General features: G+C 44.2%; 1 protein-coding gene across 3 annotated transcripts in view; it reads right to left on the reverse strand.

Annotated features, from left to right (window-relative positions):
- Nucleotides 1–653: 653 nt before the first annotated feature.
- Nucleotides 654–13,722, reverse strand: part of PIP4K2A (phosphatidylinositol-5-phosphate 4-kinase type 2 alpha) — a 220,035-nt gene continuing 206,966 nt past the window's right edge. For all 3 annotated transcript variants that reach the window (XM_014609083.3, XM_014609082.3, XM_019497701.2), the window contains 3 exons: nt 6,365–6,608; nt 5,161–5,264; nt 654–2,950 (listed from right to left, as the gene is read on the reverse strand). In XM_014609083.3, the coding sequence (XP_014464569.2) occupies nt 2,870–2,950; nt 5,161–5,264; nt 6,365–6,608 (429 nt within the window). In that variant the 3' untranslated portion in view covers nt 654–2,869. The remainder of the gene's footprint in view (nt 2,951–5,160; nt 5,265–6,364; nt 6,609–13,722) is intronic.

The raw sequence follows: 13,722 nt of genomic DNA on the forward strand, positions 1-13,722 counted from the left end.
AAAGAGCAAAATACATTAAAGCAGCAGTAGGACTCGCTCAAAATCAAAGAAAGGACATTGTGAATTAGGCCTTTGCTCTGCCTTTTGGTGCCACCCTGGCATTGTAGCCCCTATAGTATTGTGAGTGAAACAAGCACACAACACAGACAACATCATGTGTTGAAAGCCCTGACAATCAAAGCCTTGTAATGGCAGAATACAAAAGGTTTTTTGTCTATAACTGCCAGAATTATTCTAACCTACTTCTGAGTACTTTTTAATAATGGGTTTGGCTGAGGTGTTATATTATTTATGAAAGTTCTTCTGTCAGTCCCCTTGCAAATAAGATGCTGCAGAGTAAGTTTCAATTTTGTATTAAACCTTTATGTTACTGCACAGAATCGCTACCAACAAATCTTCATATTTGCTGTCAAAGCACACATTCAGTTACCTCCAAAATTACATGTAAGCATGAAGAGGCAAAGGCAAAAAAACCTTTCAAACCACTTAGGGCAAATGTGGGTGGGGGGAGAGAAAGGCTGCAGAATAATGAAGAATCTTTAGTTCTTATTTGTTTCTTTGAGATATAGGTTACATGTTCATTTTAGTATCCAAAATTCATTCGCAAGTGATCAAAAGCACAGTCGCAACACAGGAACAAAGGATTTACCTAGTGAGTCATCAAAGTGCTTTATTTTATAAAGCCTTGCTCATGTCTGGAGTGTAGTCTAAGCACTAAGATATACAATGCGAGTCTTCCTCACCCGTCCAAATAATGTTTATCAACAAGAATGAGTGACAAAGACTGTTACAGACAAAAAGAAAGCTTTGTTGTAAGCTTCTAAAAAGCATATGCTAATTGGCCACAATTAAATATTTGCTTGAACAATGTATGTGTATCTCCTTTTTACTTCAGGGTCTCTCTGCAGTCTCATACCTTTAGAAGCCACTGCATACCTCAAAAAACAAACGTGTGTGATACCAGAGTTAACCTGGGGGGCTGGGGTAGAGTGGGAGACAAAAAAAAAAAGCCACAGTATCAACTTATTTAAATACATACAAATACAAATTGTACACATACATTACAGTACTGCTAACATTACCAAGTCAAAGATGATAAAACCATAAGGGAAAAAATTGTATACAGCAATAAAGGAGGTATTGCCATTGGCTGCTGAAGGTATCATGATTTGCAGCTATTTAAATAGATTTCTCTGAAGTAAGCACTACATACATTATGCACAGTTGCAGTCTTAACAGCACTGACATTAAGTTATTGGAGAAGGCATCCTGGCACTCCTGGGTTTAAGTTATAAATTATGGTGGGAAGGTGTGATTTTGTTTTTAAATTGCCTACAAAATCTAACTGTTTCAACAAAGACTTTTAAAGGCACAGCTTTAGCACAGTGTATAAGTAGGTAATAAACTTTAAGCATTTCTAATTTTGTCTCTTTTAAGCTTGGAACTGTTCAGGAAGATACAGGAAAAAAGAATGTAAATACAATATATTTGTTTAAATTGTTAACAGGTTAAAATAAACATGATCAACACAGCTTTAGGCAATGTATCATACAATCAAATTAGGTAAACAGTAAAACAAGTAATTTAAGATGATAAAAAGAACATCTGAAAAACCTCAAACAATTTTTCTCCATTTATTGTAAAAGAGATTCTACCATGGAGGTGAATGAGACGTTCACTTTAGTACACTACTGCATGTTACACCTTGAAAGATGACAGATTACCTCATCTGTACTGCAAAATAAACTTTACATGTAAACTTCAAAAATCACATACTGTACACAAACTCTGAAATTCAAAAGTATCCCTGTTTTCCTAATAATAATGTAAACAGTAAAATTCAGGGTTGATTTTTAGAGGGATAATTTATAATAAAATACCACTGTTTAAAAAGTACAACATAAGCATTTAAACTTCAGATTATCATTAAATTACAGGAGGGTAGAGATTTCTATCATTGCGTGCACTTTCCTGTGCTGAAAAATGTAGCTACTATTGCCCAAAACTATGCACTTCTTCCAATAAGCTTTTTCCCCCTTGTAACATGATTAGTTCCTATATTGCAAGAATATAAAACAATGAAAAAACTTCAGGTAATAAAAGTGAAATAAGCAGGGTTTTCCCTCGACATTAATTCGCTGTAGCAAAAACATATACACAGCATGAATATGGCATTAGCTCCTTGTAAGACAAGAGACATTAGCTCTTTGATGCTTCGGAGTCTGGATTTCCTGATGCAATGTGCTGATGCAAAGAAAATAAAAAAGCAGCAATAGAGCTAGGGAGCTAACAGGAAAAGCTTCCGGCACCAAGAGCTTAACGTTGCAGCTATTTTTTTTTTAAGGAGTGCCAGCGTGCAGGGTATAAGTGTAACACATTCTCAGTAAGGTTTCTATAATTATTATCATCATCATCATGAATACTGTCTTGCATCCTTTCAGTTCAAAAAATAAACTGATCCACAGTTTACAATTTGATACCAATATTGTAAATTTAACATGCATTACTCCTCCCCCACCCCCACCCCACACCTCTTTGCTCATTCATTCCAAGTCAGCTAGTAGCATCAGAATGTTGCCTTCGCAGTGCACTCTGAGTAAAGCTGAGCTATTTAATTAATTAATTAATTTATATTTTTATTTTTTTTGCACACACAAAAAGTCAGAAATAGCTAGAACTATGCTGGGAATATCAGGCAGCTGTTAAAGCGAATATTCCACCCTGTAGCGGTCATCTTTGCCAGCAGATGTAAACAATGGGGTTGCTTTCTGCAAGATGAACACTTCTCTGAGTTCCTTTTTCCCCCCTTATTCTTGTAGCCACTGCTCCTGTCCCCAGGTCTTGTGTCTGTCTTATTTAATGTGATAGGTTACGTCAAGATGTTGGCAATAAAGTCCAAGAAGCGCTTTGAATACTGTTCAGGGTTAACTGTTGAAATCTCTGCACCAGCCTAGACAGAGAATTAAAAAACAAGGGGGAGGGCGAAAGCAGTGTTATTTTTAGTGTTTTTATGTGTAAACAGTTGCTTACAAATTCCTTACTGATACTTCACAAAGTTAGGTGGACACATATAGGTACCCCTGCTGATGTCAATGGGAGTTTGTGTTGGGAGTGACTATAGCTACTATTGGCATAATTGCAAGATCAGTCATTCCATTTTTGGAGAATATTTTATTGTACCTTAAAATGCCTTCCATTTCCCAGCATATAATTATTTCACACTGCAGGTTTCTTTCAAGTGTCCTTCACATAAGAGATGGCCATGGGTTAGGACATGGATTTCCATTTGTTTAACATATATAAAGCTCTCTGAATGGCCACTTTATCTTTAAAAGACAAAATCAGCTTGCTAACAGTAACACTTTCTCATATATGCATATATTTACATCCTGGGCCCACTGAAATACCCGCTGACAAACAGACTCAGAATTTCACTTCTGTTTTTCAGCAGAAGCCCTTTTTAAAAGCCCCTCTCCACACATGTGGATAGTGTTAGCTTTATTTTACACATGGGAAAACTTGTGGCAATCAGTGGAAAACCTCCCGTTGAGTTCAGTGAGAGTTGGATCAGTGTACAAGCAGTGAAACCGATTATGCATTAAGTGCTGTCAAATGAACAAAGTAAACTGCAAATACATTTTCTAATCTCTTCTAGCTGTAGTAATGTTAGCTGTTGCTAATAACAATAGTAGATAAAAAATATTTCAGGCAGAGGTGTGATTTACATGCTGACTACATTTAAAGTCCATTAGTAATTGCCAGCTAATGACTGTAGAAGGGCTGCCTCCACTTTCAGCTGTCTTGGTAGTGTATGGCAAAAATGATACCTTTCCAAATTCATAAATAGGATTTATTGTTGAGAATTGTAAAGCAACCTGGAACAGTGAAGTAATACAAATTTATTTTGTTAAAAGAAAAATAAGGGCCTGATCCTGTACATGTAAGCAACTTAACCTGAATGAGCCCAGATGAGTAAAGTTGTTTAAAGTTATTCATGTATTTGAATGGTGACCCACAATAATGACAGAAGGAAAAATTCCTTATCTCATGGAGAGACTTTCCTATTTTTATCTTGACTCTGTTGTTCCTACAGTTAACAGCATAAGATAGCCAGAGTCCTGTTTCTGTATCTGCAGCAACAACTAACATGTAAAAAGCTGTCTTTGATGAAGGTTCTCAAAATGCTTACTAGGCAGTACCTTTTAGGTTTTTCATGTTTTTCAAATAGTAATTTTTTTTTAAAGAAGCCGTACAAAGCAAGCCATATTATACTTTCTAGTATAAGCTCTCAGCAGGTTGGTCCAGAAACTGAAACAGTCATTAGGCCCCAGCTTTTCTGAAATGAAATCCATGATGGACTTTCATAGAGCCAGGATATGAGCATAAGCACGTACTATATAGATTTATTTGCAGGACCCAGTAGAGATCCTCTTTGTATTTAGCTATTTTAGAGAGAGATAAATGAATTCCTTCTGGCCAAAAACATTTGCTCTAACCATCCACATAATCCAGGTGTGAGGTTGGTTTTTCTTCCATTCTTGGCAAACAAACGTTGCCTCATGCTATGGATCATTTGCAGTAATAGCAGGTTATTCAGGTCTGACAGACTTTTTCTTTAACTTGGTTACAAAGTTTTAAGTGTTAGCTATTTGGAAAAAAAATCAGTACACTATACTAAGTTTATCAGCATTTGGAATTGTGGATTTTATTTTTTTAAAGAGAATTTGATACCCCAATGTCAGTCAGAAACGGTTTTTATTTTTGGTTGTACACTAGAATGTCCTCTAAGGGGCCAACAAACTCTGTGATAAACAAATGTCACACTATGAAATGAATGTATCCAGGTGTGTAGTGCTATACACCTCAAAATGTCTTAGAAATACAATACCTGGAAAGGAAATAAAAGTACTCTGGTATCTATAATAGTGTTCACCTGTAAAGAACACTACAGATGAGCTAAGAAGGCACTTTTACTCTAATATTAAATACATATGACAGTACTGTAGTTTGTAAAATATTTATATGTTTAATTAGCATAATTGAAAAACAAAAATTATCTATATTGTGCTCTTCCATAAGTCTAAAATGTTATATTGGGCCATTATATAACAAGCATTCAGAAACAGCAGTGGAACTAGAGGAAGCAAAACACATACTTACGCCATGCTTAACAGTTTTTGCTGCATGAGCTGCTTTCTTTTTTGCATCATAATGAGTAAGAATGTCAATAATAGCCATAAAGTATACTTCCTTCCTAGGTGCACCTGCAAAATAGTGAACACATGGCAGCAAAAAAATGTTAATCAGTGTTTTATAAATCAACATTTCTGTATTTGGTACAAGAGACTGTAAAAGTCAATTGTCAGCTTAAGAGAAGGGATCTTCAGCCAAAGTTTTAGGCATGGAAGAAGTGCAGACTTAGGCCCTTTTTATTTAAAGATTAGCTGCACTCATATTTTATGAAAGAAAGTGGAAAACAGTTCAAAGTAGAACACTACCAGACAGATATCAAAATATGTTTGCTGATTTGAGTCAAACATGCACTTCCAGTTACTCCATGATTGAGAGAAGTATAATTACAGAACACTGGCCAAGTGCATAGAGGCCATACTTCTGTGTTAACCAGCAAGACCTACTATTCATTTAAGGAGAAGACAATCTGATTTATCAATGAACATATATATATAAATAAATAAATAAAGCAGAGCCTTAAATAGAAAACAGATACATTATCTCTCCTTAAACAAGCCAAAGGAAACAAAATAGTCCTTCTCAGTTTTATGTATTGACTTAATAGCCCAGTTCCATGCTTTTTCTGCGGAAGCCTTCTATGCAACATTTTATGTGGAATACAGAACTGAGCTTCAAGTCTACATGTATTTTTAAAAGTAGTGAGTTTTTGTATACATGTTAAGACAGCAATTTGTTCATTTTGCTGGATGACTGCTAATAGTATTGGCTTATCTGCCAGGGTAAGAGCAGTTATGTGCAGTAAACAGATTTCCCAAAATGAAAAACTGTTTGTCATGAAGTCTGACTAAAAATCATTGTACCTCTACACAGCATGATGTAGTGTAAGTAGATCAGCAAGTACATTAGCTGCTTGTGCTATAGGAGAACTGTTTTACTGTGTTCTTAGACATCACAATATCCAAGAAATACATTATTATCAAAGCAGAGCATTAGAGGTCTCTTCAACTTTTTTTTTGCTGCACCAAAAATCAACTTATTTCCTTTTTTACAGCATAAATTATATTCTTCAATACAACTTTACCTTTATGTGATTATACGAGCTTTGAGATTTTGATACAAAAAAAATCAAAACATCTTATACATAAAAAATATTTATAGCAATACTACTCACTTTCGTGGGCTTTTATTCCATAAACATCAATGTTTGGATCAAATTCTCCTGGAGGCAAAGGCGGAGAGCTGTTCAGTGTGTTTCCTGGACTGTCTGGAGGTGTTCCAATTGGGTGGGCTCCATCACTTTCCCCTTCATCTTCTCCATCATTCTCCTCACACTCTACTTCTTCCTGTTCAGCTCTCTCAACATCATGAATTCCAACCAGCAAGCTGTAGTCCATGAGTTTTAACTGGGCAAGAAACTAGAGGGCAAGAAAAAGCAAGATGACAATGTCACTGAAAAGTTTAAAATCTGCCTATGAATATGGGAAAATAAAAGATGAATGTCTGTTAAGAAAACAGAAACTCCATGAGGGGGTGGGTGGGATGATGGTTTAAGATAGTTTGAAAAAAAATCTTTAGGACTAATGTACAGAGAAGACAACCCAAGGTGCGTGATGAGCAGGAATCCGGATTTTCCGTTTCCCACAGAAAAACGGAGAAAACCACTGATTTCCCCTTTTAGCAGAGAAACCCATAGATTTCCCGCTTTTGCAAAAAGCAGAGTTCCAGCCTGCAAGAACTGTTTGCAAAAGGGGCGGGAAACCCCCAGTCCAGCCTGGAGGGGGAGGGAGAAGGGCACGGCCTGAGGCTCTCACTCTCCCAGGGCTTGCCTCAGGCTTACTCTTTGCTCCTAGAGCCTGTGTGGTGGTAAGTGGGGGCTGGGGGGTTGCAGGGCAGGGCTGAGGGGGAAGCTGGGTGGTAAGTGGGGGCTAAGGGGCTGCAGGGAACAGCTGCAAACATCTGTCCCCCACAACCCGGCATGGCAAGGGACACCGGAGCTGCAGGGGATCTCCTTACCCCGTGTTGCCCTGGAGACGCACCTCTTGCACTCAGGGCTGCAATGAGGGCAGCTGCACCCTCAAAGCAGGGGCAGGTGCAGCAGGTGTGTCACTGGGACAGGGAGGGGTGGGGAATGCTGCAGTGGTGAGATCCCCGCGCGGGCCCACAAGGCTGGGGAGGCCCCAGGGGAGGGAATCAGGCCAGCAGGGAACAGGGGCTCTGCTGCTCCCTGCTTCCCTCCCCCGGGGCCTCCAGAGCCTAGCAGATGCAACCCGGTGCAGCTGGGGACAGCAGTGCCATGCAGGGATCTTGCCACTGCTCAGCCTCCCTGCTGCTCTGGTGATGTGCCTCCAGTGTCTGCCACTACTCTGAAAGGCACAGCCCCATGCTGCTGTGGACAGGAGGTGCATTGCCAGGGCAGCAGGGTGGCAAGAAGTGGCAGTGAGGTTTTCTGCATGGCTCCTCTGCTACCTGCCGCGCCAGGTCACAGGGGAGGGAAGCAGGGCAGCAGGGAACAACAGACCCCCCTCCTCAATGCTGTTCCCTGCCACCCTACTTCCCTCCCCTGGGGCCTCTGGTGCCCACGGGGCACAACCCAGTGCAGCAGGTAGCAGTGGAGCCGCCGGAGATCTCCTTGCCGCTGCTTCCTCCACTCCCCTGGTGATGTGCCTCTTGTGCACGGGGCTGCAGTGAGGGCAGCAGTGCAGGGCTGTGCCCCTCAAATCAGTGGTAGGCACTGGAGGCATGTTGCCAGGGCAGCGGTTGGGGGGGGAGAAGCAGTGACCAGGAGATCTGGGGCAGCTTCGCTGCTGCCAGCTGCACCGGGTCATGCCCCCCAGGCTCCTCTCAGCCACGCACAGCCGATCCTAGCTCTGGCTTTAGCTGCGGCCAAGTATGCCCCATGCCACCACTGCTCCAGTGGCCCTCGCCACACTCAGCCTGGCTGCTGCCTCCCCACCACACGCAGCAGTGTGCTCCCTCACCCGCAGCAGCAAGTGCTGGAGGCACGTCGCTAGGGCCCGAGGGGGCCAGGGGCGAGCAGAGGCAAGGAGATCCCCGGCAGCTAGCTCTGCTCTTTCCTGCCGTGCCGGGACGTGCCAGCCGGGCTCTGGAGGCCCTGGGGAACAGAAGCAGGGCAGGAGCCTGAGCCCACAGCCTGCACCTGCCCCATGTACAGATCTGCGGGTCGCGGGTCCCCCCTGCTCCCTGGAGAGTGTGTGGCAGCAGGGAACTGACCCTCCCCCTCTCCCTCCTTCTCCCCCTACCCCGAAGGAGCCACCCATGGCCCTGTCCTGCTTCCCACCAGGGCACTGCAGCCGCGCATTGCAGCCCCAGGCCCCAAGTCTCATCCAGCTGGGCAGCAGCCTCAGCCTACTCCTGCCCTTGGTACAGATCTGGGTGGCACGGGTCCTCCTGTCCCCTGGGAGTGCATGCAGCAACAGGGAGCTGTCCCGCCCGAGGTTGCAGAACGGGGGGAGTGGGGGCGGGGGGCTGCTGATCTAGGTCCGTAGCCCTGACAGCTAGGGGCCCCCTCTGGCAGGGCTGGGGAAGCAGGTTCTGTGGGTGAGGGGCAAGGGGCACCAGCAGGGCTGTGGAGGGGCCTTTAGTTTTAATCATGGATTTGGGGTTTTTTAGCAGAGAATATATGATTTTTTAGCAGAGAATTTGGTATTTTTTATAGGGGAAAATCAGAATCCCTGGTGATGAGACAGTTGAAGTAGTTGATGGCATCCATTTTAAATGCACTTTATTATTTTGCTATGTAGAACTCACCATGCTTATCTCTAGGCCTGTGGAAAATGCACTACTTTTATCATCTTTATAAGGATCGGGGGAAAGCACATGGGTGAGGATGCACGCATATGCTTGCATATGTGCACGTATGTACATGTATACTTGTGAATTTGGCCTCCAATGGTTCTACTTGCAATTGTTCATACAAACCCACTACATTTTATAAACGCCAGAGGTTCAACAAAGGTCCAAGTCACAGGAGTCAGATTAATATTTAAGAAGCACAAGCAGAGTCCTGTTGGGGCAACTTGCACAGTGCTAGGGTCTATGCTACGTTCTGCTGTAGTCTCTCATAGTACTCACAATTACATGAGTGTCAAGTTTCTCTTCAGCCTGTTGGAACTGCAAGTCTCTAAAAACATATGAGATTACTTTTTGGGGAAACATGCAATTATCCAGCTGGAGAGGCTATCAGCAGAACTCATCTCAGTTTTACTAATCACACTAGCAGCTCAGAGGTTGAGTACCTCCTGTTGTAACCTATATTTTACCACCCTGGTCTACTAATGACGAACATCTTTAAGAGAATCTGATTTTCTCTTGTGAAGAGTCAGGCTCCATGTGTTAGCTGGGCATTTTGCCTCCTGTCCAGCAGCCTGATTATGACCATGTTATCTACTGTGTTTGTTTCACAGACTAGTTTGTTAAGGCCTGACACACAACCATAATTCTTTTTTCCCCCTGGACTTCAAGCTGAGCTCAAGAAGAGTGAAAAGGAGAGGGAGAAAATGGTTTCAAATACTGGATCCATTAAAATGTAAAACATAAACCAGGGTTGCTCAACCTCCAGCCCATGAGCTAAATGTAGCCCATGGAGCCTTGGCATCCAGCCCATGGGGCTGCCCCAGGGTCAGGAAATTTGGCATTGGAGGAGCAGTGACCATTAATATAGCTACCCTCCCTGCCACACCAAATTCCCAAACCTCAGGCCTCACATGGCCCACTACACCCCCTTACCTCCAGAGGATCAGGCCACATTCCCTTCTTTCCCCTGCAGGGCCAAGCCATCCCCCCTAGCCCTCTACAGGGCCAGGCCAAGCCAGGGCCCTTCTCCCCCCACATGGGGCTGGGTTGAGCCTGGGACACACTCTGCTTCTCCACAGGACCAAGACATTGCCCCACTTCCTCTGAGGAGCCAGCTTGGGGCCAGGATGCCTGCCATCCCCCTCCCTGTAGTCAAATGGAACCCACTATGCCCACCCTGAGTGCCAGATGGGGACTCCTGTCCATATCTGACCTGTGGGCAGACAGGGCACTGTCTATACGGCCTGCAAGAGGAAAGAGAAAAGTTTGAGCACCATCAATATACACCATTGCTTTTGGATCTACATTTTGCTATAGTACATGACTAGAATCATTCTTTCTTCATGGCCACTGCCCTGTTCCTAATATAAGGGTGAGCAAAATAAGGCCCGTGGGCCAGATCTGGTGTACCAAGGGATCTTGTCCAGCCTACAGTGGATCCCTGAGCCCTGCCTAGCCCAGCCCAGGAACATGGGGTAGCTTGGGCTGTGGCGCATGCAGTCAGTCCCATTGCCTCGGGCATGCAGCAGGGCTGGGATGGTGCAGCTGCTAGACTCACTTTCTGGCAGTCCCAGTGGCAGCTCCTTCTGGCTGCTGGAGTTTCTGGACCTGGCTCTGCTGCCTGTACACCCCAGCCCATCTGCCCTGCACCCACTGCTGGGGGCTGGGCTCACATGGGAAGGCAGTTGGAATGGGGTTGCAGGCTAGCAGGGAGTAGGACAGGCAGACAGAGCTAGGGCTGGTATTGAAGGGCAGTGACAGCATAGGGCTGAGGCCCAGGGCACAGCCGCGATCCACTGCCTGCATGTCAGTGGGACAGGCACTGGTTAGGACATGTAGGCTCTGCTTTGGGCCCTGGCCCTATGCTGTCACCGGCCCAAGATCCTGGTCCCAGCCGTGCCTGCTCGTCCCACTCGTGGCCTCATCCTGTCTGCCCAGCTGCACACCCTGCCCACACAGGTCCCAGCTAGTCTCCATGGAGACTCCGGGATGGTGATAACATAGGGACAGGGGCCGGGGCTGAGCCACACCACAATACATTCCCTGCACACCTTTGCCCATGGTGCCTGTCACAGGCGTGGGGAACATACTGAGGCTCTGCCCCCTGGCCCCAGTCCTGCACTGTCACAACCCCATAATTGTGGTCATGCCCACTTACTCCATTCCCAGATGCCACTCCCTGCCTGCCGGCGGCTCCATTCCAGCTGCCTGGGCCAGAGTGGAGGAGAGCCACTTATGGTGACATGCGGGCAGTGGATTGCGGCTGTGCCCTGGGCCTCAGCTCTGTGCTGTCACTGCCCTTCAATACTAGCCCTTAGGGAGTTTTGGTGAGCTGTTGTCAGGGGGAGGGAGCACACAGGAAGGGGAGTGGGGGTTATGACCAGGCCTGCAGCAGCTCATCAAAACTCCCTAAGTGGCCCTCAGGCCCAAATAATTGCCCACCTCTGACCTAATAGCTAACTCCTGTGGACCCTGGTACAGTCACTTGTATCATCCCCATTGCCTGCCTTGAACAACCCAGGCTCTGTGGCAGGGGGCAGGGGGCCTGCCCAGAGCCTGGGCTGCTGGTGGCAGGGAGACTGCAAGAGGCTGCACTGGCATCTGCAAAGCCTAGCCATAGGTGTTAATCCTCTCTTTCCCCTGCCCTGCCCTGCCCCCTTCTGGTTCCTGCTGGGGCACCACATGGCTCCCCCCCCCCCTTCCCTTCTGGACTGCCCCCCACCCCATGCTAAACAATAACCAGTAAGCTATAACTGGTTATCACTGGGCTTATCAGTTAGACATTTAACCGTTGGGACGGGCTCCCAAGGGAGGTGGTGCTCTCCCCTACCCTGGGGGTCTTCAAGAGGAGGTTAGACGAGTATCTAGCTGGGGTCATTTAGACCCAGCACTCTTTCCTGCTTATGCAGGGGGTCGGACTTGATGATCTATTGAGGTCCCTTCCGACCCTAACATCTATGAATCTATGTTCACAACCCTAATGGGGAGCAGACACAAAGGTCAGAGAGGGAGATGGAGACAAAGGGAACAAAAAGGCAAGGAAAGTGAACAGAAACTAGGGAGTGCAGAGAGTGAATGACGATAAGGAGTAGTAGGACAGAGGTGTGCTGTAGCTTGAAAGCAAAGCAGAGGAACAAAGATTATGTAGAAAAACTCATGGAGCAAGTAGGGGTGACACCAGTAGAGCGATAGCGAAGAGGTGATAATTTTTGCTGTGGGTGGTAATCTGGAAAGCCAGTGAAGGTGACTATAGCCATCCAAAAGGAAGGGAAGTATGGCTTGCAATTAGATTTTGACAGGAGAGACAGAGAGAGAGATGAAAGAGCTGCTTCCAGAAGTGTTGCAAAGGAACAAATTATAAGATTTATCAAGATCCTGTATGTAAGGTGAGAAGGAAAAGGAGGAATCAAATAGAACTCAAGTGCTGGGGAATAACACAACACAACACAACACTCTTGCCTTCCCAATGTTGATGGAACAGAAAGAGTTTAAGAAGAAAAACGAAGAGTAGTTTTACAGTTCCTCAGCCTGATGAAGTGTGTTTGTACCCGCAAGCTTGCAGAGAAAAAAATGTCCAACTATTTTAGTTGATCTAATAAAAGATATTGGATTTACCCAAAGATTCCTGTCTGAGTAGTTTTAACCACTTTTAGCTTAAGGAAGTGAAAGACCTAATGGCAGGGACCAAATAAGAAGTGAGCCTGAAGAAGGGTTGGAGAGCTAGACTTAGGTGTTGTTAATACAGAAGTGATGAGGTTCCACAGAAGTGGTCAATGTTGGCCAGATGGCAGGTGTAGTTGAGGGGGAAATGAGAGTACCCAAGCAGATCTTTGAAGAACTTAACTAAAGGAAGGCAGAGGGAAGATCTACCAATGATATGGCTGAAAACAGCCAGTAAAGAACAACATTGAGGAAACTCAAGGAAGAAAGCGTTCTTGAAGTTGGTGGCTTATGGCTGCAGATGAATTGGCTTGGGGAAAGATCACCACATTTGCAATGGAAAGACAATTCCTTGCTGATTTTTGTAAGGACAGGTTTGTTGTCTGAGAGGGTGGGAAGTGAGAGAAGGGAACTGAAGAGAGCGCTGGAAGGCAACTCACCAGTGGCAATAGAGTTGGTTTAGAGTGCATTTAGCTATAAATACTGTGTAATGAAATAATGATTTTTTAAGTGTTTTACATTTGTTTAATATATACTCAAAACTGAGTGTTTATGCACTGGATAAAAGATACTCATACTTTGGGCAAGTCAGCTCATTCTGTTTTTGTTCAGATTGAGCAGTTAATTGATAAAAAAAAGTCTAGATTTTGGTCTGCAATTATTTACCATAGTGGTCTGCATCTGCATCTAAGTTAAATGCTGCTGCTGCATACATTTCAACTGTCAGTACTAAGGAAGCCACTCAGAATGGGATTATAAAATTGGCATTATAAAATTTGCCCTCATATTTAAAAACACAGTGAGTGACGATAAGCAGAAGACAACATACAATCCGTGTTTTGCAGATAAAATATGTATTGTATTCATTGCATTTCTTAAAATCTTCTTTACACCCTAAATTACTGTAAGGTTTAGTCAGCAAAAATGTTACATGCTTTAAGAAGGGCTCAGGCATATAAACCCAAAACTTCACCCATCCTAAAGCTTCTAGAACTGGAGAACAAATCTTTTAGCTTAATATATTTTATACAACGTATTCATGTGTTTATGTAACAC

The sequence above is a fragment of the Alligator mississippiensis genome, chromosome 5 (genome assembly GCF_030867095.1).
Source record: "Alligator mississippiensis isolate rAllMis1 chromosome 5, rAllMis1, whole genome shotgun sequence".
NCBI lineage: Eukaryota > Metazoa > Chordata > Crocodylia > Alligatoridae > Alligator > Alligator mississippiensis.